Source organism: Argopecten irradians, chromosome 9 (genome assembly GCF_041381155.1).
Source record: "Argopecten irradians isolate NY chromosome 9, Ai_NY, whole genome shotgun sequence".
Lineage (NCBI taxonomy): Eukaryota > Metazoa > Mollusca > Bivalvia > Pectinida > Pectinidae > Argopecten > Argopecten irradians.
In genome coordinates, this window is record NC_091142.1 from 29,662,676 (window position 1) to 29,689,842 (window position 27,167).

Below are 27,167 nucleotides of genomic sequence, written 5' to 3' on the forward strand. Positions count from 1 at the left end.
AGGTGCTATCTACTTTCACTTTCTATTTGACAGGAAGGCGATAGCGCCACCTGGTGTAACATAACGGATGTACACATCATATCACAGCCACACAATACGTTGTCAGGTTGTTGTTAGTGTTATGCTATATATGACATGGGAGACACTGTACTATGCAGGGAAGGATATGGCTCGTCTCGTGTGAAAAAGAATTATGTATCAACAAACGATGGACAGTTGGTGGTGGTCGATCGCTCGCCCACTGGGACGTCAGTTTCTCACTTCTTCAGGGTAAGTTCTAAAAATAGAGTTCCACGTGTTTTATGTATACAACGTTAAACGTTTACATATAGTGTTTTGAAATACATATTTGTTGCATATGAATTGCCAAACAGTTTTGTTCTATTTGTAATGATTTTATCAATAAAGTTTATCCAATCAATGCATTATATAAGGATGCTAGCCAGGGTTTTGATTTTACTGTACTATACATATAACATGCATACATACATATACATCATTAAGATGGCATCGCAACACCACTACAAAAAGTGGAATAGGAAAAGGACTTCAGTTTTGTTATTACATATTCAGAGTTGGGTTTAATGACAGTGATAGTAACCCCTGGAGTACCGAAGATGGTGCTTAGCATACTATTTTGTATCAGAGGTGGATCATATGCAGTATCTGTTACAAATTTATTAGATTAGGCACTTTTCAAAGAATTATGTGGTTGTCTTCCAAATTGTCTGTTGAAATCAATAGACATACACATTTATTGTACCTGCATCAGCTGCATGTACATGCATACATGCCATACCTCCCGGCGTGAGACAAAACCTCCTGTATTTTAAAGCCTTTTATTGTCTCCCGACAGGAGAGTCTAAATTCCCGATTTCTATAAACCCCTCCGTTTTATTTTTGTTGCCACATTTGTGTACATGCTAGGTTAATTTTAGCACGAGAGTAACCACTCCCTGACCCCCTGACCAACACCCAAGTGGCCCTAATTAGCAGCCTTGGGCTATTTCCACCTTGGCTTGTGGTGTCACTTTCACTCACGTCTGTGTATTACGTAAACTGACGTCAAGCAGCCGATCGGCTGCCTAGAAAACAATCAGCTGGCCTTTCAATAAATTTTATGACTACAGCTAGTGAGCATTACAACAAAACAAATACTGCTTACAACTGTGAATGATTTACTCACGTTTTTAATGTTAAATAGGCCTATCTGTATTTGATGGATGTCACAAACTTTGCAATCGTAATGGCCGCCATTTTGGGTAATTGTAATAGATGATCCGGATTTTATAGAATTTCCGGATTTCCTAATAACCACGTTTTTAAAAATGGAAAAAGTATTATTTTTTTTTAGAATTTCTGTGTGAATTTATTTTTAGAAAAAAAATATATTAATTATAAAAAATTATCAGTAGTAACTGAATTTAAATAGATAAAATTAAAAAGAAATTTACTTTTTTTCTCTCTCAGATTAAATTACATTTTGAATACTACTGTAACGATTCTGTTTTTTTTTTTTAATTTAGTGCTTGTAAGAACTTTATCTAAGTTAATTATCCGTTATTGTGAAAGATTATTAAAAAGCCCAGTCTAATATTTCGAATAATAAAACTGCTCCAGAACTGGGTGTATATAGGGATGTCACTACTTTTGCAAAACCACACATTCCTTTATGTCAGTAAAATTCAATATGAATGCAGAATTTCATCATAAAAAAGCAGATATTTAATTTATTCATACATGTCGCGCGTATACCTCCCTCTTTTGAGACCAAAATCCCTCAAAATGGTTATCAATCTCCCTCACCACCCCTAGAAAAATATGGCATGTATGTACATGTAGCTGTACACTGAAAATGAAGACTGTAACTGGCCGGTATTACTTGCTCAACTATACAAAAACATGTCCCTGTATTGTATGAAATATAAATGGAATGTTTTTGCTTCTTTATTTTGCAGTCAGTATTTCTACCTCAAGGCTATCCAGAGAGTGTAAGCCAGGATTATCTGGAGTATCAGATATGGGACACAATTCAGGTAATAAACACTATAAAATAGCTGTATCAGATATGGGACATAATTCAGGTAATACACACTATAAAATAGCTGTATCAGATATGGGACACAATTCAGGTAATAAACACTATAAAATAGCTGTATCAGATATGGGACAAAATTCAGGTAATAAACACATTAAAATAGCTGTATCAGATATGGGACACAATTCAGGTAATACACACTGTAAGTAGCTGTATCAGATATGGGACACAATTCAGGTAATACACACTATAAAATAGCTGTATCAGATATGGGACACAATTCAGGTAATAAACACTATAAAATAGCTGTATCAGATATGGGACACAATTCAGGTAATACACACTGTAAGTAGCTGTATCAGATATGGGACACAATTCAGGTAATACACACTATAAAATAGCTGTATCAGATATGGGACACAATTCAGGTAATACACACTATAAAATAGCTGTATCAGATATGGTAACAATTCAGGTAATACACACTATAAAATAGCTGTATCAGATATGGGACACAATTCAGGTAATACACACTATAAAATAGCTGTATCAGATATGGTAACAATTCAGGTAATAAACACTATAAAATAGCTGTATTACAAATTATATCAAAGGGTCAAAACCGATATAACAGTACAGATATAGGGGATACTATGTACATTGATTACTAATGTATTGGTGTATAGTGTATCTCATATATCTAATGATTAGATTCTACACTTGACTCAAAGGGTCAAAACCGATATAAAAGTACAGATATAGGGGATACTATGTACACTGTTTACTAATGTATTGGTGTGTCTCATATATCTAATGATTAGATTCTACATTTGACTTTTACCTCCAATACTACTTGACTGGAAGGTTTATATAGGTTGTCAATGATTTCTTCATCCAATTGTTTTTACTTTGGTAATTGATTATTTTTTCCAGGCATTTGCCAGTAGTATTACCGGAACTCTAGCGGCCCAGGCTGTACTGAAAGGTGTGGGCGTAGGAGATGAAAATGCAACAGTGTTGGCTGCAACAATGACTTGGATACTCAAAGGTGGGTTCCTCACAGAAAGAATAAATTGTTTCTCATTTTTCAATTTATGCCACTTGAAATATTAATCATATAAGTGAACAAAATGTGTGGATGGGATTGTCTCCATATATTTTCAGCTCCTTTTTATTTAACATAGGATTATTTTTTCAGGTCAATCATGGAATTAATTGCATTTATCTTTATAAACAGAATTAAAAGTATTGATATATATCTAAAATCTTGGACAAGGGTTTTGATTAAAACCTTATAAACATTTTAGATATTGAAAAAGATGAAAACTTAGTGGATAGTTTAAACGGTATAAGTGATCTAAAGCTGGCACTTAAATGTAATTTAATTTTCTTTTATAGAACTATAATTAATTTTTCTTTGTTTTCATACCAAATCTGGCTTTCTGATTGGCCTATATTTTTTTTGCATACCACTAAGAAAAAAAAATCTGAGAATGGCATGAAACCCAGACGTTATCATGACGTCACAATAGAGACATTGACGTTGTGTATTGATTCGGAAAAAAGAATCCCTTGAAAAAACACTATAATGTTACATTTAAACATACTTCATTTTATCAAATAGAGTATAAAATTAATTACAAGTATTGATGTCACTATTTTTTAATTTTATTGGGGTATGAAAAAAAAATTGTTTGCAAACTTTTGTGAGAATCCGCTACGCTGATTCACACAGTTTGCAAACAATTTTTTTTTCCAACCCCGATAAAATTAAAAAATAGTGACATCAATGCTTAAATAATAAGGAAGTGGTTCAGGAAAACAGTCAAGCTTTAAGTTGTCAATTAATTTAATGGTATAATTTGTTTTCCTTAGCTCTTAGCTACTAAGAATATTGGAGTGTACAGTTGTGTAGCTATTATATTTATGTTAGCTTGGATATTTTTCTTCTTTTTAAAAAGATGGAACTGGGATGCTTGGCAGGATTGTATTTACTTGGCTGCGTGGATCTAGCTTGGACTGCAACTCAAAACGATGGAGGTAAATATCAACAAACATCATTGACACTCGAGGGGTTACTATCACTTACGTCATTTCCCCTCTGGATTATCTCATAGTAAAACTGGAGGCAGTTCAGAAGGAAAAAAAACCCTTACGAATTACATGCAGGCCTGCAGAGACTTCCTTTGAAGATTACAGAGAGAGTGACGCCCAACTTCAAAGCGACACAATCAACTACAGTGTATTGTTATTCCATTCCTTTGTTGTACATCAAAGGATCAAATTATCTGTGTCTTCTGGTTCCTTCAGTTTTACTATGAGATATGGTGGATATAATGTCAGTGATAGTAACACCTGGAGTACCAAGGATGCAAACAGCCCAATTGTATGTAAATTGTCTATGCAACTAGTAGGTGTATGAGTTTTCTTCAAGTATTTCACAGCAGTTGCATAATAGATTTATATCAGCTGCTGTTGCTGGCTTTTGGTAGAAACGCAACATGGAGAAAATCAAATTATTATCAAACTATTGATCACTATTGTTCACCATGAATGGAATGAATATCAGTTAAAAGAATTTTTGTTGCTGTTTGAACATAATGAACTGTTGAACAGACCAGCATTTTACTAAGTTCAGTAGACATGAATGTTTTCTCTAGATAATCATTTTTTTCTACTACAAGAAAATACCTGTTTTAACAATTTAAAATTGAATTTCTTAATACAAATTCAGGGAAAAATTCAATTACACTTACAGAACAGAAACTGATAATCTCTTTAGTCTGTCCTTTTGTCTTTTCCGGACTTTTGTCTTTCACATCTGTATTGTGATTTAAAGATTTGTTTGCTCTTGTTTCAGGTTATTTGCAGACATCCTGAATGATCTTGCTATTTTTATAGAGATTTTGGCACCAAATTTCAAAAGCATTTTCACGCCATTGGTGTGTACTGCAGGAGTATGCAAGGTAAGTTCTGCATGGACTTGAACATTTTTACACCATTTTGGAGTTTCTGTCTTTGAGTTCTATCCTCTTGCGTTCTGCAGTTCCATGATTGGTATCCTTTAGCACTATCCTTCAGCATCCTTTAGCTCCACCCATCAGCATATCTTTGAGCTTATTTTCTCATTATCCTTGCATCCATCCCTTAACATTCCTGTACACAATCCATCAGAATTCCTTACCATTTCTAAGCGTCTTTAAGCTCTAATTTCCTCGGCCTTTTAGAACTCCAACCCTTAACTTTATGAGGCTTCGTCCCTCAGCCTCTCGAAGCTTTACTCTTTGCTTTGGGCTCCTAGAACTCGAACCCTTGACTTTATAAGGCTTCCTCCCTCAGCCTCTTGAAGCTTTACTCTTTGCTTTGTACTCCTAGAACTCGAACCCTTGACTTTATGAGGCTTCGTCCCTCAGCCTCTCGAAGCTTTACTCATTGCTTTGTACTCCTAGAACTCCAACCCTTGACTTTATGTGTTTTCGTCCCTCAGCCTCTCGAAGCTTTACTCTTTGCTTTGGACTCCTAGAACTCAAACCCTTGACTTTATGAGGCTTCGTCCCTAAGCCTCTCGAAGCTTTACTCATTGCTTTGGACTCCTAGAACTCAAACCCTTGACTTTATGAGGCTTCGTCCCTCAGCCTCTCGAAGCTTTACTCATTGCTTTGGACTCCTAGAACTCAAACCCTTGACTTTATGAGGCTTCGTCCCTCAGCCTCTCGAAGCTTTACTCATTGCTTTGGACTCCTAGAACTCAAACCCTTGACTTTATGAGGCTTCGTCCCTCAGCCTCTCGAAGCTTTACTCTTTGCTTTGGACTCCTAGAACTCGAACCCTTGACTTTATGAGGCTTCGTCCCTCAGCCTCTCGAAGCTTTACTCTTTGCTTTGGACTCCTAGAACTCCAACCCTTGACTTTATGTGTTTTCGTCCCTCAGCCTCTCGAAGCTTTACTCATTGCTTTGGACTCCTAGAACTCGAACCCTTGACTTTATGAGACTGAGGGACGAAGCCTCTCGAAGCTTTACTCATTGCTTTGTACTCCTAGAACTCGAACCCTTGACTTTATGAGGCTTCGTCCCTCAGCCTCTTGAAGCTTTACTCTTTGCTTTGGACTCCTAGAACTCCAACTTACCTTAATGTCCTGGAGCTCCTGCCCTTGACTTCCTAGAGCCTCAACTCTTGGCCTATTAAAAAACACCACCCCTTCTAGCTTTCCCTATTGAAGCCTCACCTTTTGGTCCTTTAGAGATCTACCCTTTGGCTTGTTGGAATTCTATCCCTTAGCTTGGTGGAGTTCTACTCCTTGGCTTGCTGGAGAACTACCCCTTGGCTTGCTGGAGCTCTATTCTTTAGCTTGCTGGAGCTCTACTCCTTGGCTTGCTCGAGAACTACCCCTTGGCTTGCTGGAGCTCTACTCCTTAGCTTGCTGGAGCTCTACTCCTTGGCTTGCTGGAGCTATACTCCTTAGCTTGCTGGAGCTCTACTCCTTAGCTTGCTGGAGCTCTACTCCTTAGCTTGCTGGAGCTCTACTCCTTAACTTACTGGAGCTTTACTTCTTAGCTTGCTGGATCCCTCTGTATTCTTGAGCTTAATCATTTCAAAGTTCATAGTTCATTGTTCTTGAGCACCATTCCTCTATATTTACATTCTGAGTGTTTCGTCACTATATGAATCAACCTTAGCTTGCTGGAGCTCTACTCCTTAGCTGGCTGGAGCTCTACTCCTTGGCTTGCTGGAGCTCTACACCTAGGCTTGCTGGAGCTCTACTCCTTAGCTTGCTGGAGCTCTACTCCTTAGCTTGCTGGAGCTCTACTCCCTAGCTTGCTGGAGCTCTACTACTAAGCTTGCTGGAGCGCTACTCCTTAGCTTGCTGGAGCTCTATTCCTTGGCTTGCTGGAGCTCTACACCTTGGCTTGCTGGAGCTCTACTCCTTAGCTTGCTGGAGCTCTACTCCTTGGCTTGCTGGAGCTCTACTCCTTGGCTTGCTGGAGCTCTACTCCTTAACTTACTGGAGCTTTACTTCTTAGCTTGCTGGATCCCTCTGTATTTTTGAGCTTAATCATTTCAAAGTTCATAGTTCATTGTTCTTGAGCACCATCCCTCTATATTTACATTCTGAGTGTTTCGTCTCTATATGAGCTCTACTCCTTAGCTTGCTGGAGCTCTACTCCTTAGCTTGCTGGAGCTCTACTCCTTGGCTTGCTGGAGCTCTACACCTAGGCTTGCTGGAGCTCTACTCCTTAGCTTGCTGGAGCTCTACTCCTTAGCTTGCTGGAGCTCTACTCCCTAGCTTGCTGGAGCTCTACTACTAAGCTTGCTGGAGCGCTACTCCTTAGCTTGCTGGAGCTCTATTCCTTGGCTTGCTGGAGCTCTACTCCTTGGCTTGCTGGAGCTCTACTCCTTAGCTTGCTGGAGCTCTACTCATTGGCTTACTGGAGCTCTACTCCTTAGCTTGCTGGAGCTCTACTCCTTAACTTACTGGAGCTTTACTTCTTAGCTTGCTGGATCCCTCTGTATTTTTGAGCTTAATCATTTCAAAGTTCATAGTTCATTGTTCTTGAGCACCATCCCTCTATATTTACATTCTGAGTGTTTCGTCTCTATATAAATCAACCAACTGACGAAAACAAACATTTGCCTAAGAAAACACTATGAATACACTATGAATACAATGATTCTCATGCAATGATCAGCTGATTTCAAACACTACGCCAGTTTCATATCAATAGAAAATAGTCCCCCACAATATCTTCCGAGGAGCGCACATGCTTCACGGGATATGTAGATAGCTCTGCTATTCATAGCCGCTATGAAAATTAGAAAAATACATTTAATCCATATATCCAAAACCTCTGTAACCCCAACTCTAAGAATTTATGTGGTTGAATATGAATATTTAGCTTTTGCTGTTATTATAGTTAATGATAATTGTAATACATGGGTGTTAAACTTGTCTCCCCTTGTGATCAGTCTATCGTAGGTGTAGCAGGTGGCGCCACTAGAGCAGCCTTGACCCAACACCAAGCCAGACGAAACAATATGGCCGATGTTTCAGCCAAAGACGGAAGCCAGGTAAGTTTACAGTGCAATTGACCACAACCAAGCCCAAGTTCCATAAACACTCTTTAACTTAAAGAGATTCCATAACTTGAAATTCTGCATAGGAAAGCATTACTGTAGCAGAAAATAAAAAAAAAATAAAAACTTTTTGTAATGTTTTCCTATGATAAATTTCAAGTAAAGGAATGTTTGTGAAACTTGGCTTAGTTATTCATTTTGAATGTCTTCTATTTTATCAAGAAATTTTCATGCTACAGCTACTGTTGTTCTGTTTTCTTTCAACAGGAAACGTTAGTAAACCTGGCAGCTTTGTTGTGTAATCTAGCACTCATACCTTTAGTCACCGGTAGACAAACGTAAGTCTGATAGAAGTCGTAAACACTTTATTATATCAAAGTTAATTAAATTCAAAGATAATGACTAAAACATCATCATCATATATGTTGTCCATGTATGAATTAAGTAAAAGGTTTTACACATGGCTGGAAAATAATTGACTGATCAGGTGTAATATAGCCACACCTTGTGCTCGCAAATGCATGTGTACCAATTCAATGTTGGAGTAAACATCATAGCATACACCATACAAAATGCAAAGTCATGTGTAGTTTGATTGACAGCTGGCAATCTGTTAATTGCTGGTAAGAAGAGGGAGGCAAATATTTAGATTATGAAACTAGTCTGAAACTATACATTTGTTGCTCACACAAACTTTGTAACATTTTCATTAATTTATGTTTATTTTTACCACGCAGACTCATCTGGTTCCTGTATGTAATATTCACCTGTCTTCATCTCTATGCAAATTACTCGGCTGTTAAGTGTGTTGTCATGGAAACTATGAACCAATCAAGATTGAATCTCATTGTGAAAGATCTTCTTGACTCCTCCCACATTCCAAGTATACAACAGACCAACCAATCAGAGCCTGTGGTATTTAGTAAGTTATGATGATGTGTTTTTGTTGTGTAACATCTGTGTGATAGGCACCCTATTATTCAAGCAATCGACAGATTACCAGCTGTCAATCATACTGCATGTGATGTTGTATTTGATATTGTGTATGCTATGACATTATTACAACATTGAACGGGAACTGTGAACACATGTGTTTGCGAGTATGAGGCTTGGCTACCATGATAGTGCCTGGCAATTGCTCAATGCCATAAAAACCATGAAGTATAGCTGTCCTACTTTCAGTATCACATTTATATTGTTATAATATCGACATAACTACCCTGTTATCAGTGTCATGTTAAACAACATCCACATAACTACCCTGTTATCAGTGTCATGTTAAACAACATCCACATAACTACACTATTGTGTGTGTCATGTTAAACAACATCCACATAACTACACTATTGTGTGTGTCATGTTAAACAACATCCACATAACTACCCTGTTATCAGTGTCATGTTAAACAACATCCACATAACTACCCTGTTATCAGTGTCATGTTAAACAACATCCACATAACTACCCTGTTATCAGTGTCATGTTAAACAACATCCACATAACTACCCTGTTATCAGTGTCATGTTAAACAACATCCACATAACTACACTATCGTGTGTGTCATGTTAAACAACATCCACATAACTACCCTGTTATCAGTGTCATGTTAAACAACATCCACATAACTACACTATCGTGTGTGTCATGTTAAACAACATCCACATAACTACCCTGTTATCAGTGTCATGTTAAACAACATCCGCATAACTACACTATTGTGTGTGTCATGTTAAACAACATCCACATAACTACACTATTGTGTGTGTCATGTTAAACAACATCCACATAACTACCCTGTTATCAGTGTCATGTTAAACAACATCCACATAACTACCCTGTTATCAGTGTCATGTTAAACAACATCCACATAACTACACTATTGTGTGTGTCATGTTAAACAACATCCACATAACTACCCTGTTATCAGTGTCATGTTAAACAACATCCACATAACTACCCTGTTATCAGTGTCATGTTAAACAACATCCACATAACTACACTATTACGTGTGTTATGTTAAACAACATCCACATAACTACACTATTGTGTGTGTCATGTTAAACAACATCCACATAACTACACTATTGTGTGTGTCATGTTAAACAACATCCACATAACTACCCTGTTATCAGTGTCATGTTAAACAACATCCACATAACTACACTATTGTGTGTGTCATGTTAAACAACATCCACATAACTACCCTGTTATCAGTGTCATGTTAAACAACATCCACATAACTACCCTGTTATCAGTGTCATGTTAAACAACATCCACATAACTACCCTGTTATCAGTGTCATGTTAAACAACATCCACATAACTACCCTGTTATCAGTGTCATGTTAAACAACATCCACTTAACTACCCTGTTATCAGTGTCATGTTAAACAACATCCACATAACTACCCTGTTATCAGTGTCATGTTAAACAACATCCACATAACTACCCTGTTATCAGTGTCATGTTAAACAACATCCACATAACTACCCTGTTATCAGTGTCATGTTAAACAACATCCACATAACTACACTATTGTGTGTGTCATGTTAAACAACATCCACATAAACTACACTGTTATCAGTGTCATGTTAAACAACATCCACATAACTAACTGTTATCCCTGTTTATCAGTGTCATGTTAAACAACATCCACATAACTACACTATTGTGTGTGTTCATGTTAAACAACATCCACATAACTACCCTGTTATCAGTGTCATGTTAAACAACATCCACATAACTACCCTGTTATCAGTGTCATGTTAAACAACATCCACATAACTACCCTGTTATCAGTGTCATGTTAAACAACATCCACATAACTACCCTGTTATCAGTGTCATGTTAAACAACATCCACATAACTACCCTGTTATCAGTGTCATGTTAAACAACATCCACATAACTACCCTGTTATCAGTGTCATGTTAAACAACATCCACATAACTACCCTGTTATCAGTGTCATGTTTAAACAACATCCACATAACTACACTGTTGTCAGTGTCATGTTAAACAACATCCACATAACTACACTGTTATCAGTTTCATGTTAAACAACATCCACATAACTACTACCCTGTTATCAGTGTGTCATGTTAAATAAACATCCACATAACTACCCTGTTATCAGTGTCATGTTAAACAACATCCCACATAACTACCCTGTTATCAGTGTCATGTTAAACAACATCCACATAACAACCCTGTTATCAGTGTCATGTTAAACAACATCCACATAACTACCCTGTTGTCAGTGTCATGTTAAACAACATCCACATAACTACCTGTTATCAGTGTCATGTTAAACAACATCCACATATCAACCCTGTTATCAGTGTCATGTTGATAAACAACATCCACATAACTACCCTGTTATCAGTGTCATGTTAAACAACATCCACATAACTACACTGTTGTGTCAGTGTCATGTTAAACAACATCCACATAACTACACTATCGTGTGGGTTATGTTTAATTCTTTTTGGTTTGATTAGTTTAACGTCCTAATTAACAGCCAGGGTCATTTAAGGACGTGTCAGGTTTGTTAGTGGAGGAAAGCCGGAGTACCCGGAGAACAAAACTTATTTTGTAATAAGGTAAGATTGTAAAATTATGTAATGGTAAGATTGTAATTAATTAGGTAATAGGTAAGATTGAAAAATTATGTTATAGGTAAGATTGTTAAAATTATGTATATAGGTAAGATTGTAAAAATTATGTAATAGGTAAGATTGTAAAATTATGTAATAGGTAAGATTGTAAAATTATGTAATAGGTAAGATTGTAAACCTATTAGGTAATAGTTAAGATTGTAAAATTATGTAATAGGTAAGATTGTAAAATTATGTTATAGGTAAGATTGTAAAATTATGTAATAGTAAGATTGTAAAATTATGTTAATAGGTAAGATTGTAAAATTTAAAATTATGTTATAGGTAAGATTGTAAAAAATTTATGTAATAGGTAAGATTGTAAAATTATGTAGTTTTAGGTAAGATTGTAAAATTATGTAATAGGTAAGATTGTTTAAATTATGTAATAGGTAAGATTGTAAAATTATGTAATAGGTAAGATTGTAAAATTATGTTATAGGTAAGATTGTAAAATTATGTAATAGGTAAGAATTGTTAAATTATGTAATAGGTAAGATTGTAAAATTATGTAATAGGTAAGATTGTAAAATTATGTAATTGTAAATTATGTAGGTAAGATTGTAAAATTATGTAATAGGTAAGATTGTAAAATTATGTAATAGGTAAGATTGTAAAATTATGTAATAGGTAAGATTGTAAAATTATGTAATAGGTAAGATTGTAAAATTATGTAATAGGTAAGATTGTAAAATTATGTAATAGGTAAGATTGTAAAATTATGTAATAGGTAAGATTGTTAAATTATGTAATAGGTAAGATTGTTAAAATTATGTAATAGGTAAGATTGTAAAATTATGTAATAGGTAAGATTGTTAAATTATGTAATATAAGATTGTAAAATTATGTAATAGGTAAGATTGTTAAAATTATGTAATAGGTAAGATTGTAAAATTATGTAATAGGTAAGATTGTAAAATTATGTAATAGGTAAGATTGTTAAAATTATGTAATAGGTAAGATTGTTAGGTAAGATTGTAAAATTATGTAATAGGTAAGATTTGTAAAAATTATGTAATAGGTAAGATTGTTAAATTATGTAATAGGTAAGATTGTTAAATTATGTAATAGGTAAGATTGTAAAATTATGTAATAGGTAAGATTGTAAAATTATGTTATAGGTAAGATTGTAAAATTATGTAATAGGTAAGATTGTAAAATTATGTAATAGGTAAGATTGTAAAATTATAGGTAATAGGTAAGATTGTAAAATTATGTAATAGGTAAGATTGTAAAATTATGTAATAGGTAAGATTGTAAAATTATGTAATAGGTAAGATTGTTAAAATTATGTAATAGGTAAGATTGTAAAATTATGTAATAGGTAAGATTGTAAAATTATGTAATAGGTAAGATTGTAAAATTATGTAATAGGTAAGATTGTAAATTATGTAATAGGTAAGATTGTAAAATTATGTAATAGGTAAGATTGTAAAATTATGTAATAGGTAAGATTGTAAAATTATGTAATAGGTAAGATTGTTAAAATTATGTAATAGGTAAGATTGTAAAATTATGTAATAGGTAAGATTGTAAAATTATGTAATAGGTAAGATTGTAAAATTATGTAATAGGTAAGATTGTAAAATTATGTAATATAGGTAAAAGATTAGGTAAGATTGTAAAATTATGTAATAGGTAAGATTGTAAAATTATGTAATAGGTAAGATTGTAAATTATGTAATAGGTAAGATTGTAAAATTATGTAATAGGTAAGATTGTAAAATTATGTAATAGGTAAGATTGTAAAATTATGTAATAGGTAAGATTGTAAAATTATGTAATAGGTAAGATTGTTAAATTATGTAATAGGTAAGATTGTAAAATTATGTAATAGGTAAGATTGTAAAATTATGTAATAGGTAAGATTGTAAAATTATGTAATAGGTAAGATTGTTAAATTATGTAATAGGTAAGATTGTAAAATTATGTAATAGGTAAGATTGTAAAATTATGTTATAGGTAAGATTGTAAAATTATGTAATAGGTAAGATTGTAAAATTATGTAATAGGTAAGATTGTAAAATTATGTAATAGGTAAGATTGTAAAATTATGTAATAGGTAAGATTGTAAAATTATGTAATAGGTAAGATTGTTAAATTATGTAATAGGTAAGATTGTAAAACTATGTAATAGGTAAGATTGTAAAATTATGTTATAGGTAAGATTGTAAAATTATGTAATAGGTAAGATTGTAAAATTATGTAATAGGTAAGATTGTAAAATTATGTAATAGGTAAGATTGTAAAATTATGTAATAGGTAAGATTGTAAATTATGTAATAGGTAAGATTGTAAAATTATGTTATAGGTAAGATTGTAAAATTATGTAATAGGTAAGATTGTAAAATTATGTAATAGGTAAGATTGTAAAATTATGTAATAGGTAAGATTGTAAAATTATGTAATAGGTAAGATTGTAAAAATTATGTAATAGGTAAGATTGTTAAATTATGTAATAGGTAAGATTGTAAAATTATGTAATAGGTAAGATTGTAAAATTATGTAATAGGTAAGATTGTAAAATTATGTAATAGGTAAGATTGTAAAATTATGTAATAGGTAAGATTGTAAAATATGTAATAGGTAAGATTGTAAAATTATGTAATAGGTAAGATTGTAAAATTATGTAATAGGTAAGATTGTAAAATTATGTAATAGGTAAGATTGTTAAAATTATGTAATAGGTAAGATTGTAAAATATGTTATAGGTAAGATTGTTAAATTATGTAATAGGTAAGATTGTAAAATTATGTAATAGGTAAGATTGTAAAATTATGTAATAGGTAAGATTGTAAAATTATGTAATAGGTAAGATTGTAAAATTATGTAATAGGTAAGATTGTTAAATTATGTAATAGGTAAGATTGTAAAATTATGTAATAGGTAAGATTGTAAAATTATGTAATAGGTAAGATTGTTAAAATTATGTAATAGGTAAGATTGTAAAATTATGTAATAGGTAAGATTGTAAAATTATGTTATAGGTAAGATTGTAAAATTATGTAATAGGTAAGATTGTAAAATTATGTAATAGGTAAGATTGTTAAATTATGTTATAGGTAAGATTGTTAAATTATGTAATAGGTAAGATTGTAAAATTATGTAATAGGTAAGATTGTAAAATTATGTAATAGGTAAGATTGTAAAATTATGTAATAGGTAAGATTGTAAAATTATGTAATAGGTAAGATTGTAAAATTATGTAATAGGTAAGATTGTAAAATTATGTTATAGGTAAGATTGTAAAATTATGTTATAGGTAAGATTGTAAAATTATGTTATAGGTAAGATTGTAAAATTATGTAATAGGTAAGATTGTTAAAATTATGTAATAGGTAAGATTGTAAAATTATGTAATAGGTAAGATTGTAAAATTATGTAATAGGTAAGATTGTAAAATTATGTTATAGGTAAGATTGTAAAATTATGTAATAGGTAAGATTGTTAAATTATGTTATAGGTAAGATTGTAAAATTATGTAATAGGTAAGATTGTAAAATTATGTAATAGGTAAGATTGTAAAATTATGTTATAGGTAAGATTGTAAAATTATGTTATAGGTAAGATTGTAAAATTATGTTATAGGTAAGATTGTAAATTATGTAATAGGTAAGATTGTAAATTATGTAATAGGTAAGATTGTAAATTATGTAATAGGTAAGATTGTAAAATTATGTAATAGGTAAGATTGTAAAATTATGTAATAGGTAAGATTGTTAAAATTATGTAATAGGTAAGATTGTAAAATTATGTAATAGGTAAGATTGTAAAATTATGTAATAGGTAAGATTGTTAAATTATGTATAGGTAAGATTGTAAAATTATGTAATAGGTAAGATTGTAAAATTATGTAATAGGTAAGATTGTAAAATTATGTATAGGTAAGATTGTAAAATTGTAATAGGTAAGATTGTAAAATTATGTAATAGGTAAGATTGTTAAATTATGTAATAGGTAAGATTGTAAAATTATGTAATAGGTAAGATTGTAAAATTATGTTATAGGTAAGATTGTAAAATTATGTAATAGGTAAGATTGTAAAATTATGTAATAGGTAAGATTGTAAAATTATGTAATAGGTAAGATTGTAAAATTATGTAATAGGTAAGATTGTAAAATTATGTAATAGGTAAGATTGTAAAATTATGTAATAGGTAAGATTGTTAAAATTATGTTATAGGTAAGATTGTAAAATTCTGTAATAGGTAAGATTGTTAAATTATGTAATAGGTAAGATTGTTAAATTATGTAATAGGTAAGATTGTAAAATTATGTAATAGGTAAGATTGTAAAACTATGTAATAGGTAAGATTGTAAAATTATGTAATAGGTAAGATTGTAAAATTATGTAATAGGTAAGATTGTAAAATTATGTAATAGGTAAGATTGTAAAATTATGTAATAGGTAAGATTGTAAAATTATGTTAATAGGTAAGATTGTAAAATTATGTAATAGGTAAGATTGTAAAATTATGTAATAGGTAAGATTGTAAAATTATGTAATAGGTAAGATTGTAAAATTATGTAATAGGTAAGATTGTTAAATTATGTAATAGGTAAGATTGTTAAAATTATGTAATAGGTAAGATTGTAAAATTATGTAATAGGTAAGATTGTAAAATTATGTAATAGGTAAGATTGTAAAATTATGTTATAGGTAAGATTGTAAAATTATGTAATAGGTAAGATTGTAAAATTATGTAATAGGTAAGATTGTAAAATTATGTAATAGGTAAGATTGTAAAATTATGTAATAGGTAAGATTGTAAAATTATGTAATAGGTAAGATTGTAAAATTATGTAATAGGTAAGATTGTAAAATTATGTAATAGGTAAGATTGTAAAATTATGTAATAGGTAAGATTGTAAAATTATGTAATAGGTAAGATTGTAAAATTATGTAATAGGTAAGATTGTAAAAATTATGTAATAGGTAAGATTGTAAAATTATGTTATAGGTAAGATTGTAAAAATTATGTAATAGGTAAGATTGTAAAATTCTGTAATAGGTAAGATTGTAAAATTATGTAATAGGTAAGATTGTAAAATTATGTAATAGGTAAGATTGTAAAATTATGTAATAGGTAAGATTGTTAAATTATGTAATAGGTAAGATTGTAAAATTATGTAATAGGTAAGATTGTAAAATTATGTAATAGGTAAGATTGTTAAATTATGTTATAGGTAAGATTGTAAAATTATGTAATAGGTAAGATTGTGTAAAATTATGTAATAGGTAAGATTGTAAAATTATGTAATAGGTAAGATTGTAAAATTATGTAATAGGTAAGATTGTTAAATTATGTTATAGGTAAGATTGTAAAATTATGTAATAGGTAAGATTGTAAAATTATGTAATAGGTAAGATTGTAAAATTATGTAATAGGTAAGATTGTAAAATTATGTAATAGGTAAGATTGTAAAATTATGTAATAGGTAAGATTGTAAAATTATGTAATAGGTAAGATTGTAAAATTATGTAATAGGTAAGATTGTAAAATTATGTAATAGGTAAGATTGTAAAATTATGTAATAGGTAAGATTGTAAAATTATGTAATAGGTAAGATTGTAAAATTATGTAATAGGTAAGATTGTAAAATTATGTTATAGGTAAGATTGTAAAATTATGTAATAGGTAAGATTGTAAAATGTATAGGTAGATTGTAATAGGTAAGATTGTAAAATTATGTTATAGGTAAGATTGTAAAATTATGTTATAGGTAAGATTGTAAAATTATGTAATAGGTAAGATTGTAAAATTATGTAATAGGTAAGATTGTAAAATTATGTTATAGGTAAGATTGTAAAATTATGTAATAGGTAAGATTGTAAAATTATGTAATAGGTAAGATTGTTAAATTATGTAATAAGTAAGATTGTAAAATTATGTAATAGGTAAGACTATGTACATGTAAAAGGTAAGAATTAGGGCAGACTCAGCAGAAATTATAACATTACTCTGGGTAAAAGATATATCCTGGTATTACTGTAAATGAGGATGATTCTGTTTTTGATGAGTTTTGAGTATTTATCCAGTGGTAAAATTAGTGATGTATGCTTCTTTATTCTACATGAAAGATTGTGGTACATAATATACATGTATTTATATTTTTTCAGTGCCAAAGATTTAAAAGAGTTGCTTTTGATATACAAGGAGAATCCATACCTTTTAGGACTTAACTTGAAACAAGGTAAAATCACCACAGAAATGTTTTTCATTTAATTTTCTTAAGGAAACTTTTTTGGTTCCATCAAAACTGCTGTTTCCATTCTGTGATCCTCTCATTGTACTTCTGGAACCCTCTCAATAACTTCAGTGTTATAATGTAATATACTGTTACAGTAACACACACTTCTACTGAATTTTACTATTTCCATTCTATTTCCATGTAAAGAGGCCACTTGGCCAAATGTTTAGATGTCTTGATACAACACCACAAGCCCTCCACCTCTGGGTTGTGAGTTTGAATCCTAAGTGGGGCAGTTGGCTGGTACTGACTGCTGGTTGGTGATACTCCGGCTTTCCTCCACCAACAAATCTGGTATGTCCTTGGCTGTTAATAGGACGTTAAACTAATAAATCAAAATTGAAAATTTTCAAGTACAATAGCTAAACCCTGGTGAAATATAATTGCTGGTCAGTAGACGACAAACCTTCTGCTGGCCAGTCTTTCACCTGGGTATTTACTTAATAAATCAGATATCTTTTAATAACTATGTAACACTGGTATGTGTTTCAGGAGAAATCTACATAGCACTATCAGAGGGTTCTGGGACAGCGGATCAGCTACAGAGCTGCTATCAAGCTGAAGTCATCAACTATGTGTATGAAAACCTTTATAAAAACAAGGTAGGTATACAAAGTTTACACACATTCTAATAAAACATGATTCCCAAATTAATTCAAAAGGGAGCTTATTTATCCTGTTTTATCAGGGTTTCTGTTTGCTGTTGGTATTATAATAGCAAATTCAGTTGTTTCCATATACGATTCATATTTGTATTATACTTAATCATAATGGAACATGAAGTTCTATTTATATTTGAGGAAATATTTTGATAATATGATATCTTAATAGACCATGTTTATTGCGTAGACAAAAATCTTGTTCTGTTATGCATTTACCAGTATATTCAAACATAACTCATAGGTTGTAGTAAGAATGCTTGTTTTGACTTCACTTAGGTACAATTTTAGCAATTCTGCCGATTTTGACTGTATTTCAGACCCTTCATTCATCCCTGTCACCTATAGTCAGAGCATTAGAAGCTGGTAAGTAAATATCTTTATAATGTAATATCTTCACATATACACTTATATTTACATTTTCTCTGCAGTCCTACTATGTAACCTTACCACAGTTGGCAGTCATATAGGCAATGAACTTCAATCGCTTATCATGACATCATTATCATTGTGACGTCACAATTGTCCTGCCAGCAATCACGGAAAACATATGTTCAAATGGCTGTTCTATCTTTGACGATTGCGAATGATTAATTCACTATCGATGCAAAATCCTTTGGTATTTCAACATAAAATTGTTGGTATTTCAACATAAAATTGTAGCCAAATGTAAATATAAGCATTGAACGTCTTTCAGTTGGCATTCATAGACAATATGAATGCCAACTGGATAGAGGCAAATCCAACATAGAGTGCTAGTGTGCTTCATGGAATATGCCTCTGTCCAGTTGGCATTCATATTGGCTATGAATGCCAACTGAAAGATTGTGAGTTTGAGTCCTGGATAGGGAACTAGTCAACAAATTGTCATCCTTTGCTTAAATTTCACAATAATTCGCGAAACATCCGAATTCACTTTAGAGCTTCTTTGTGAAATAACGCGAAAAATTTATCGTGTGGAAATAAAGAGGTTACCAGTCAACAATTCTGTATTATAGGAGATGTACAAGGTACACTTACAGCATCACTAGCTTATACCAACTCCACCATAGGTTAACAGTAGACAATTCTGTTTTGTAGGAGATGTACAAGGTACACTTAAAGCATCACTAGCTTACACCAACTCCACCATAGGTTAACAGTATACAATTCTGTATTGTAGGAGATTTACAAGGTACACTTACAGCATCACTAGCTTATACCAACTCCACCATAGGTTAACAGTAGACAATTCTGTATTGTAGGAGATGTACAAGGTACACTTACAGCATCACTAGCTTACACCAACTCCACCATAGGTTAACAGTAGACAATTCTGTATTGTAGGAGATGTACAAGGTACACTTACAGCATCACTAGCTTACACCAACTCCACCATAGGTTAACAGTAGACAATTCTGTATTGTAGGAGATGTACAAGGTACACTTACAGCATCACTAGCTTACACCAACTCCACCATAGGTTAACAGTAGACAACTCTGTATTGTAGGAGATGTACAAGGTACACTTACAGCATCACTAGCTTACACCAACTCCACCATAGGTTAACAGTAGACAATTCTGTATTGTAGGAGATGTACAAGGTACACTTACAGCATCACTAGCTTACACCAACTCCACCATAGGTTAACCAGTAGACAATTCTGTATTGTAGGAGATGTACAAGGTACACTTACAGCATCACTAGCTTACACCAACTCCACCATAGGTTAACAGTAGACAATTCTGTATTGTAGGAGATGTACAAGGTACACTTACAGCATTACTAGCTTACACCAACTCCACCATAGGTTAACAGTAGACAATTCTGTATTGTAGAGATTACAAGGTACACTTACAGCAAGCTTACACCAACTCCACCATAGGTTAACAGTAGACAATTCTGTATTGTAGGAGATGTACAAGGTACACTTACAGCATCACTAGCTTACACCAACTCCACCATAGGTTAACAGTAGACAATTCTGTATTGTAGAGAGATGTACAAGGTACACTTACAGCATCACTAGCTTACACCAACTCCACCATAGGTTAACAGTAGACAATTCTGTATTGTAGGAGATGTACAAGGTACACTTACAGCATCACTAGCTTACACCAACTCCACCATAGGTTAACAGTAGACAATTCTGTATTGTAGGAGATGTACAAGGTACACTTACAGCATCACTAGCTTACACCAACTCCACCATAGGTTAACAGTAGACAATTCTGTATTGTAGGAGATGTACAAGGTACACTTACAGCATCACTAGCTTACACCAACTCCACCATAGGTTAACAGTAGACAATTCTGTATTGTAGGAGATGTACAAGGTACACTTACAGCATCACTAGCTTACACCAACTCCACCATAGGTTAACAGTAGACAATTCTGTATTGTAGGAGATGTACAAGGTACACTTACAGCATCACTAGCTTACACCAACTCCACCATAGGTTAACAGTAGACAATTCTGTATTGTAGGAGATGTACAAGGTACACTTACAGCATCACTAGCTTACACCAACTCCACCATAGGTTAACAGTAGACAATTCTGTATTGTAGGAGATGTACAAGGTACACTTACAGCATCACTAGCTTACACACCAACTCCACCATAGGTTAACAGTAGACAATTCTGTATTGTAGGAGATGTACAAGGTACACTTACAGCATCACTAGCTTACACCAACTCCACCATAGGTTAACAGTAGACAATTCTGTATTGTAGGAGATGTACAAGGTACACTTACAGCATCACTAGCTTACACCAACTCCACCATAGGTTAACAGTAGACAATTCTGTATTGTAGGAGATGTACAAGGTACACTTACAGCATCACTAGCTTACACCAACTCCACCATAGGTTAACAGTAGACAATTCTGTATTGTAGGAGATGTACAAGGTAACTTACAGCATCACTAGCTTACACCAACTCCACCATAGGTTAACAGTAGACAATTCTGTATTGTAGGAGATGTACAAGGTACACTTACAGCATCACTAGCTTACACCAACTCCACCATAGGTTAACAGTAGACAATTCTGTATTGTAGATGTATATGTACAAGGTACACTTACAGCATCACTAGCTTACACCAACTCCACCATAGGTTACCAGTAGACAATTCTGTATTGTAGGAGATGTACAAGGTACACTTACAGCATCACTAGCTTACACCAACTCCACCATAGGTTAACAGTAGACAATTCTGTATTGTAGGAGATGTACAAGGTACACTTACAGCATCACTAGCTTACACCAACTCCACCATAGGTTAACAGTAGACAATTCTGTATTGTAGGAGATGTACAAGGTACACTTACAGCATCACTAGCTTACACCAACTCCACCATAGGTTAACAGTAGACAATTCTGTATTGTAGGAGATGTACAAGGTACACTTACAGCATCACTAGCTTACACCAACTCCACCATAGGTTAACAGTAGACAATTCTGTATTGTAGGAGATGTACAAGGTACACTTACAGCATCACTAGCTTACACCAACTCCACCATAGGTTAACAGTAGACAATTCTGTATTGTAGGAGATGTACAAGGTACACTTACAGCATCACTAGCTTACACCAACTCCACCATAGGTTAACAGTAGACAATTCTGTATTGTAGGAGATGTACAAGGTACACTTACAGCATCACTAGCTTACACCAACTCCACCATAGGTTAACAGTAGACAATTCTGTATTGTAGGAGATGTACAAGGTAACTTACAGCATCACTAGCTTACACCAACTCCACCATAGGTTAACAGTAGACAATTCTGTATTGTAGGAGATGTACAAGGTACACTTACAGCATCACTAGCTTACACCAACTCCACCATAGGTTAACAGTAGACAATTCTGTATTGTAGGAGATGTACAAGGTACACTTACAGCATCACTAGCTTACACCAACTCCACCATAGGTTAACAGTAGACAATTCTGTATTGTAGGAGATGTACAAGGTACACTTACAGCATCACTAGCTTACACCAACTCCACCATAGGTTAACAGTAGACAATTCTGTATTGTAGGAGATGTACAAGGTACACTTACAGCATCACTAGCTTACACCAACTCCACCATAGTTTAACAGTAGACAATTCTGTATTGTAGATGTACAGGGTAAACTTACAGCATCTCTAGCTTACACGAACTCCACCATAGGTTAACAGTAGACAATTCTGTATTGTAGGAGATGTACAAGGTAACTTACAGCATCACTAGCTTACACCAACTCCACCATAGGTTAACAGTAGACAATTCTGTATTGTAGGAGATGTACAAGGTACACTTACAGCATCACTAGCTTACACCAACTCCACCATAGGTTAACAGTAGACAATTCTGTATTGTAGGAGATGTACAAGGTACACTTACAGCATCACTAGCTTACACCAACTCCACCATAGGTTAACAGTAGACAATTCTGTATTGTAGGAGATGTACAAGGTACACTTACAGCATCACTAGCTTACACCAACTCCACCATAGGTTAACAGTAGACAATTCTGTATTGTAGGAGATGTACAAGGTACACTTACAGCATCACTAGCTTACACCAACTCCACCATAGGTTAACAGTAGACAATTCTGTATTGTAGGAGATGTACAAGGTACACTTACAGCATCACTAGCTTACACCAACTCCACCATAGGTTAACAGTAGACAATTCTGTATTGTAGGAGATGTACAAGGTACACTTACAGCATCACTAGCTTACACCAACTCCACCATAGGTTAACAGTAGACAATTCTGTATTGTAGGAGATGTACAAGGTACACTTACAGCATCACTAGCTTACACCAACTCCACCATAGGTTAACAGTAGACAACTCTGTATTGTAGGAGATGTACAAGGTACACTGACAGCATCACTAGCTTACACCAACTTCACCATAGGTTAACAGTAGACAATTCTGTATTGTAGGAGATGTACAAGGTACACTTACAGCATCACTAGCTTACACCAACTTCACCATAAGTTAACAGTAGACAATTCTGTATTGTAGATGTATAAAGTACACTTACAACATCATTAGCTTACACCAACTCCACCATAGGTTAACAGTAGACAATTCTGTATTGTAAGAGATGTACAAAGTTCATGTACAGCATCACTAGCTTACACCAACTCCACCATAGGTAACCAGTAGACAATTCTGTATTGTAGGAGATGTACAAGGTACACTTACACCATTAATAGCTTAGACCAACTCCACCATAGTTTAACAGTAGACAATTCTGTATTGTAGGAGATGTACAAGGTACACTTACAGCATCACTAGCTTACAACAACTCCACAATAGGTAACCAGTAGACAATTCTGTATTGTAGGAGATGTACAAGGTACACTTAGAGCATCACTAGCCTACACCAACTCCACCATAGGTTAACAGTAGACAATTCTGTATTGTAGATGTACAAGGTACACTTACAGCGTCACTAGCTTACACCAACTCCACCATAGGTTAACAGTGGACAATTCTGTATTGTAGATGTACAAGGTACACTTACAGCATTACTAGCTAACACCAACTCCACCATAGGTTAACAGTAGACAATTCTGTATTGTAAGAGATGTACAAAGTTCATGTACAGCATCACTAGCTTACACCAACTCCACCATAGGTAACCAGTAGACAATTCTGTATTGTAGGAGATGTACAAGGTACACTTACAGCATTAATAGCTTAGACCAACTCCACCTTAGTTTAACAGTAGACAATTCTGTATTGTAGGAGATGTACAAGGTACACTTACAGCATCACTAGCTTACACCAACTCCACCATAGGTTAACAGTAGACAATTCTGTATTGTAGGAGATTTACAAGGTACACTAACAGCATCACTAGCTTACACCAACTCCACCATAGGTAACCAGTAGACAATTCTGTATTGTAGGAGATGTACAAGGTACACTTAGAGCATCACTAGCTTACACCAACTCCACCATAGGTAACCAGTAGACAATTCTGTATTGTAGGAGATGTACAAGGTACACTTAGAGCATCACTAGCCTACACCAACTCCACCATAGGTTAACAGTAGACAATTCTGTATTGTAGATGTACAAGGTACACTTACAGCGTCACTAGCTTACACCAACTCCACCATAGGTTAACAGTGGACAATTCTGTATTGTAGATGTACAAGGTACACTTACAGCATTACTAGCTTTACACCAACTCCACCATAGGTTAACAGTAGACAATTCTGTATTGTAGATGTACAAGGTACACTTACAGCGTCACTAGCTTACACCAACTCCACCATAGGTTAACAGTGGACAATTCTGTATTGTAGATGTACAAGGTACACTTACAGCATTACTAGCTAACACCAACTCCACCATAGGTTAACAGTATACAATTCTGTATTGTAGGAGATGTACAAGGTAACTTACAGCATTACTAGCTAACACCAACTCCACCATAGGTTAACAGTAGACAATTCTGTATTGTAGGAGATGTACAAGGTACACTTAGAGCATCACTAGCTTACACCAACTCCACCATAGGTAACCAGTAGACAATTCTGTATTGTAGGAGATGTACAAGGTACACTTAGAGCATCACTAGCCTACACCAACTCCACCATAGGTTAACAGTAGACAATTCTGTATTGTAGATGTACAAGGTACACTTACAGCGTCACTAGCTTACACCAACTCCACCATAGGTTAACAGTGGACAATTCTGTATTGTAGGAGATGTACAAGGTACTACATTACTAGCTAACACCAACTCCACCATAGGTTAACAGTAGACAATTCTGTATTGTAAGAGATGTACAAAGTTCATGTACAGCATCACTAGCTTACACCAACTCCACCATAGGTAACCAGTAGACAATTCTGTATTGTAGGAGATGTACAAGGTACACTTACAGCATTAATAGCTTAGACCAACTCCACCATAGTTTAACAGTAGACAATTCTGTATTGTAGGAGATGTACAAGGTACACTTACAGCATCACTAGCTTACACCAACTCCACCATAGGTTAACAGTAGACAATTCTGTATTGTAGGAGATTTACAAGGTACACTAACAGCATCACTAGCTTACACCAACTCCACCATAGGTAACCAGTAGACAATTCTGTATTGTAGGAGATGTACAAGGTACACTTAGAGCATCACTAGCCTACACCAACTCCACCATAGGTTAACAGTAGACAATTCTGTATTGTAGATGTACAAGGTACACTTACAGCGTCACTAGCTTACACCAACTCCACCATAGGTTAACAGTGGACAATTCTGTATTGTAGATGTACAAGGTACACTTACAGCATTACTAGCTAACACCAACTCCACCATAGGTTAACAGTATACAATTCTGTATTGTAGGAGATGTACAAGGTAACTTACAGCATTACTAGCTAACACCAACTCCACCATAGGTTAACAGTATACAATTCTGTATTGTAGGAGATGTACAAGGTAACTTACAGCATCACTAGCTTACACCAACTCCACCATAGGTTAACAGTAGACAATTCTGTATTGTAGGAGATGTACAAGGTACACTTACAGCATCACTAGCTTACACAAACTCCACCATAGGTTAACAGTAGACAATTCTGTATTGTAGGAGATGTACAAGGTACACTTACAGCATCACTAGCTTACACCAACTCCACCATAGGTTAACAGTAGACAATTCTGTATTGTAGATGTATAAGGTACACTTACAGCATCACTAGCTAACACCAACTCCACCATAAGTTAACAGTAGACAATTCTGTATTGTAGGAGATGTACAAGGTACACTTACAGCATCACTAGCTAACACCAACTCCACCATAAGTTAACAGTAGACAATTCTGTATTGTAGGAGATGTACAAGGTACACTAACAGCATCACTAGCTAACACCAACTCCACCATAAGTTAACAGTAGACAATTCTGTATTGTAGGAGATGTACAAGGTACACTTACAGCATCACTAGCTTACACCAACTCCACCATAGAAGCTTTCCGCCAGGGAATGTTACAACAGGGCTGGGCTTTGGATCCCGTACTCCTTAATGCCAACGAGTGGCGCGCTAGATGGGACAGTGATGGAGTCACAGACAAAAAGGACTTTTAGGGACACATACAGGCGTTATAAATTATCAATTTACTGGCCTTCTTATACCCTGTTAGTCATGGTACATTTCCATCATAACATTTCATCATCATAAATGGACTTAAATAAATATTTTTATAAGGTCATGATATATTTTGTTTTGTCTTTTTTATTTGCTAACCTGGCTTAAAGTCTTTCTTGAAACTTCAGAAGACCTTTTCGGGACTAAGCATTAGCTAGCACTTCAATTGCATTCTTGGTAGCATCCATATTAGATAGGGCATTTATATGGAAATATTCAACGCAGCCCTATTTACAAACACGAAGGGTCCAAACGATCACCCTTGTCAGCGCCGGTAGCTGGCATTTAATTTGTATAAATATGTTTCGTATTTTTAGGTATGCGATTCCCTGTGT

The 27,167-nt window shown here is 33.9% G+C and overlaps 1 protein-coding gene across 1 annotated transcript; it reads left to right on the forward strand.

Annotated features, from left to right (window-relative positions):
- The first annotated feature begins 22 nt into the window (after window positions 1-22).
- On the forward strand, window positions 23-26,901 carry LOC138330688 (RUS family member 1-like). The gene is made up of 13 exons (XM_069278229.1): window positions 23-270; window positions 1,959-2,036; window positions 2,972-3,086; window positions 4,000-4,078; window positions 4,899-5,004; window positions 8,005-8,106; window positions 8,380-8,450; window positions 8,850-9,042; window positions 16,064-16,074; window positions 17,888-17,961; window positions 18,511-18,620; window positions 18,998-19,043; window positions 26,599-26,901. The coding sequence occupies exons 1-13, from the start codon at window positions 136-138 to the stop codon at window positions 26,769-26,771; spliced, it is 1,293 nt and encodes a 430-aa protein (XP_069134330.1). The 5' UTR covers window positions 23-135; the 3' UTR covers window positions 26,772-26,901.
- The last annotated feature ends 266 nt before the right edge of the window (window positions 26,902-27,167 follow it).

What these genes read in the sequence shown, in the direction of transcription:
- LOC138330688 (XM_069278229.1), top strand. Translation starts at nt 136, where the DNA reads ATGGGAGACACTGTACTATGCAGGGAAGGATATGGCTCGTCTCGTGTG. An exon ending in AAAACCTTTATAAAAACAAG is followed by an intron (nt 18,621 to 18,997) that starts GTAGGTATACAA and finishes ACTGTATTTCAG; the next exon opens with ACCCTTCATTCATCCCTGTC. An exon ending in AGTCAGAGCATTAGAAGCTG is followed by an intron (nt 19,044 to 26,598) that starts GTAAGTAAATAT and finishes TCTGTATTGTAG; the next exon opens with GAGATGTACAAGGTACACTT.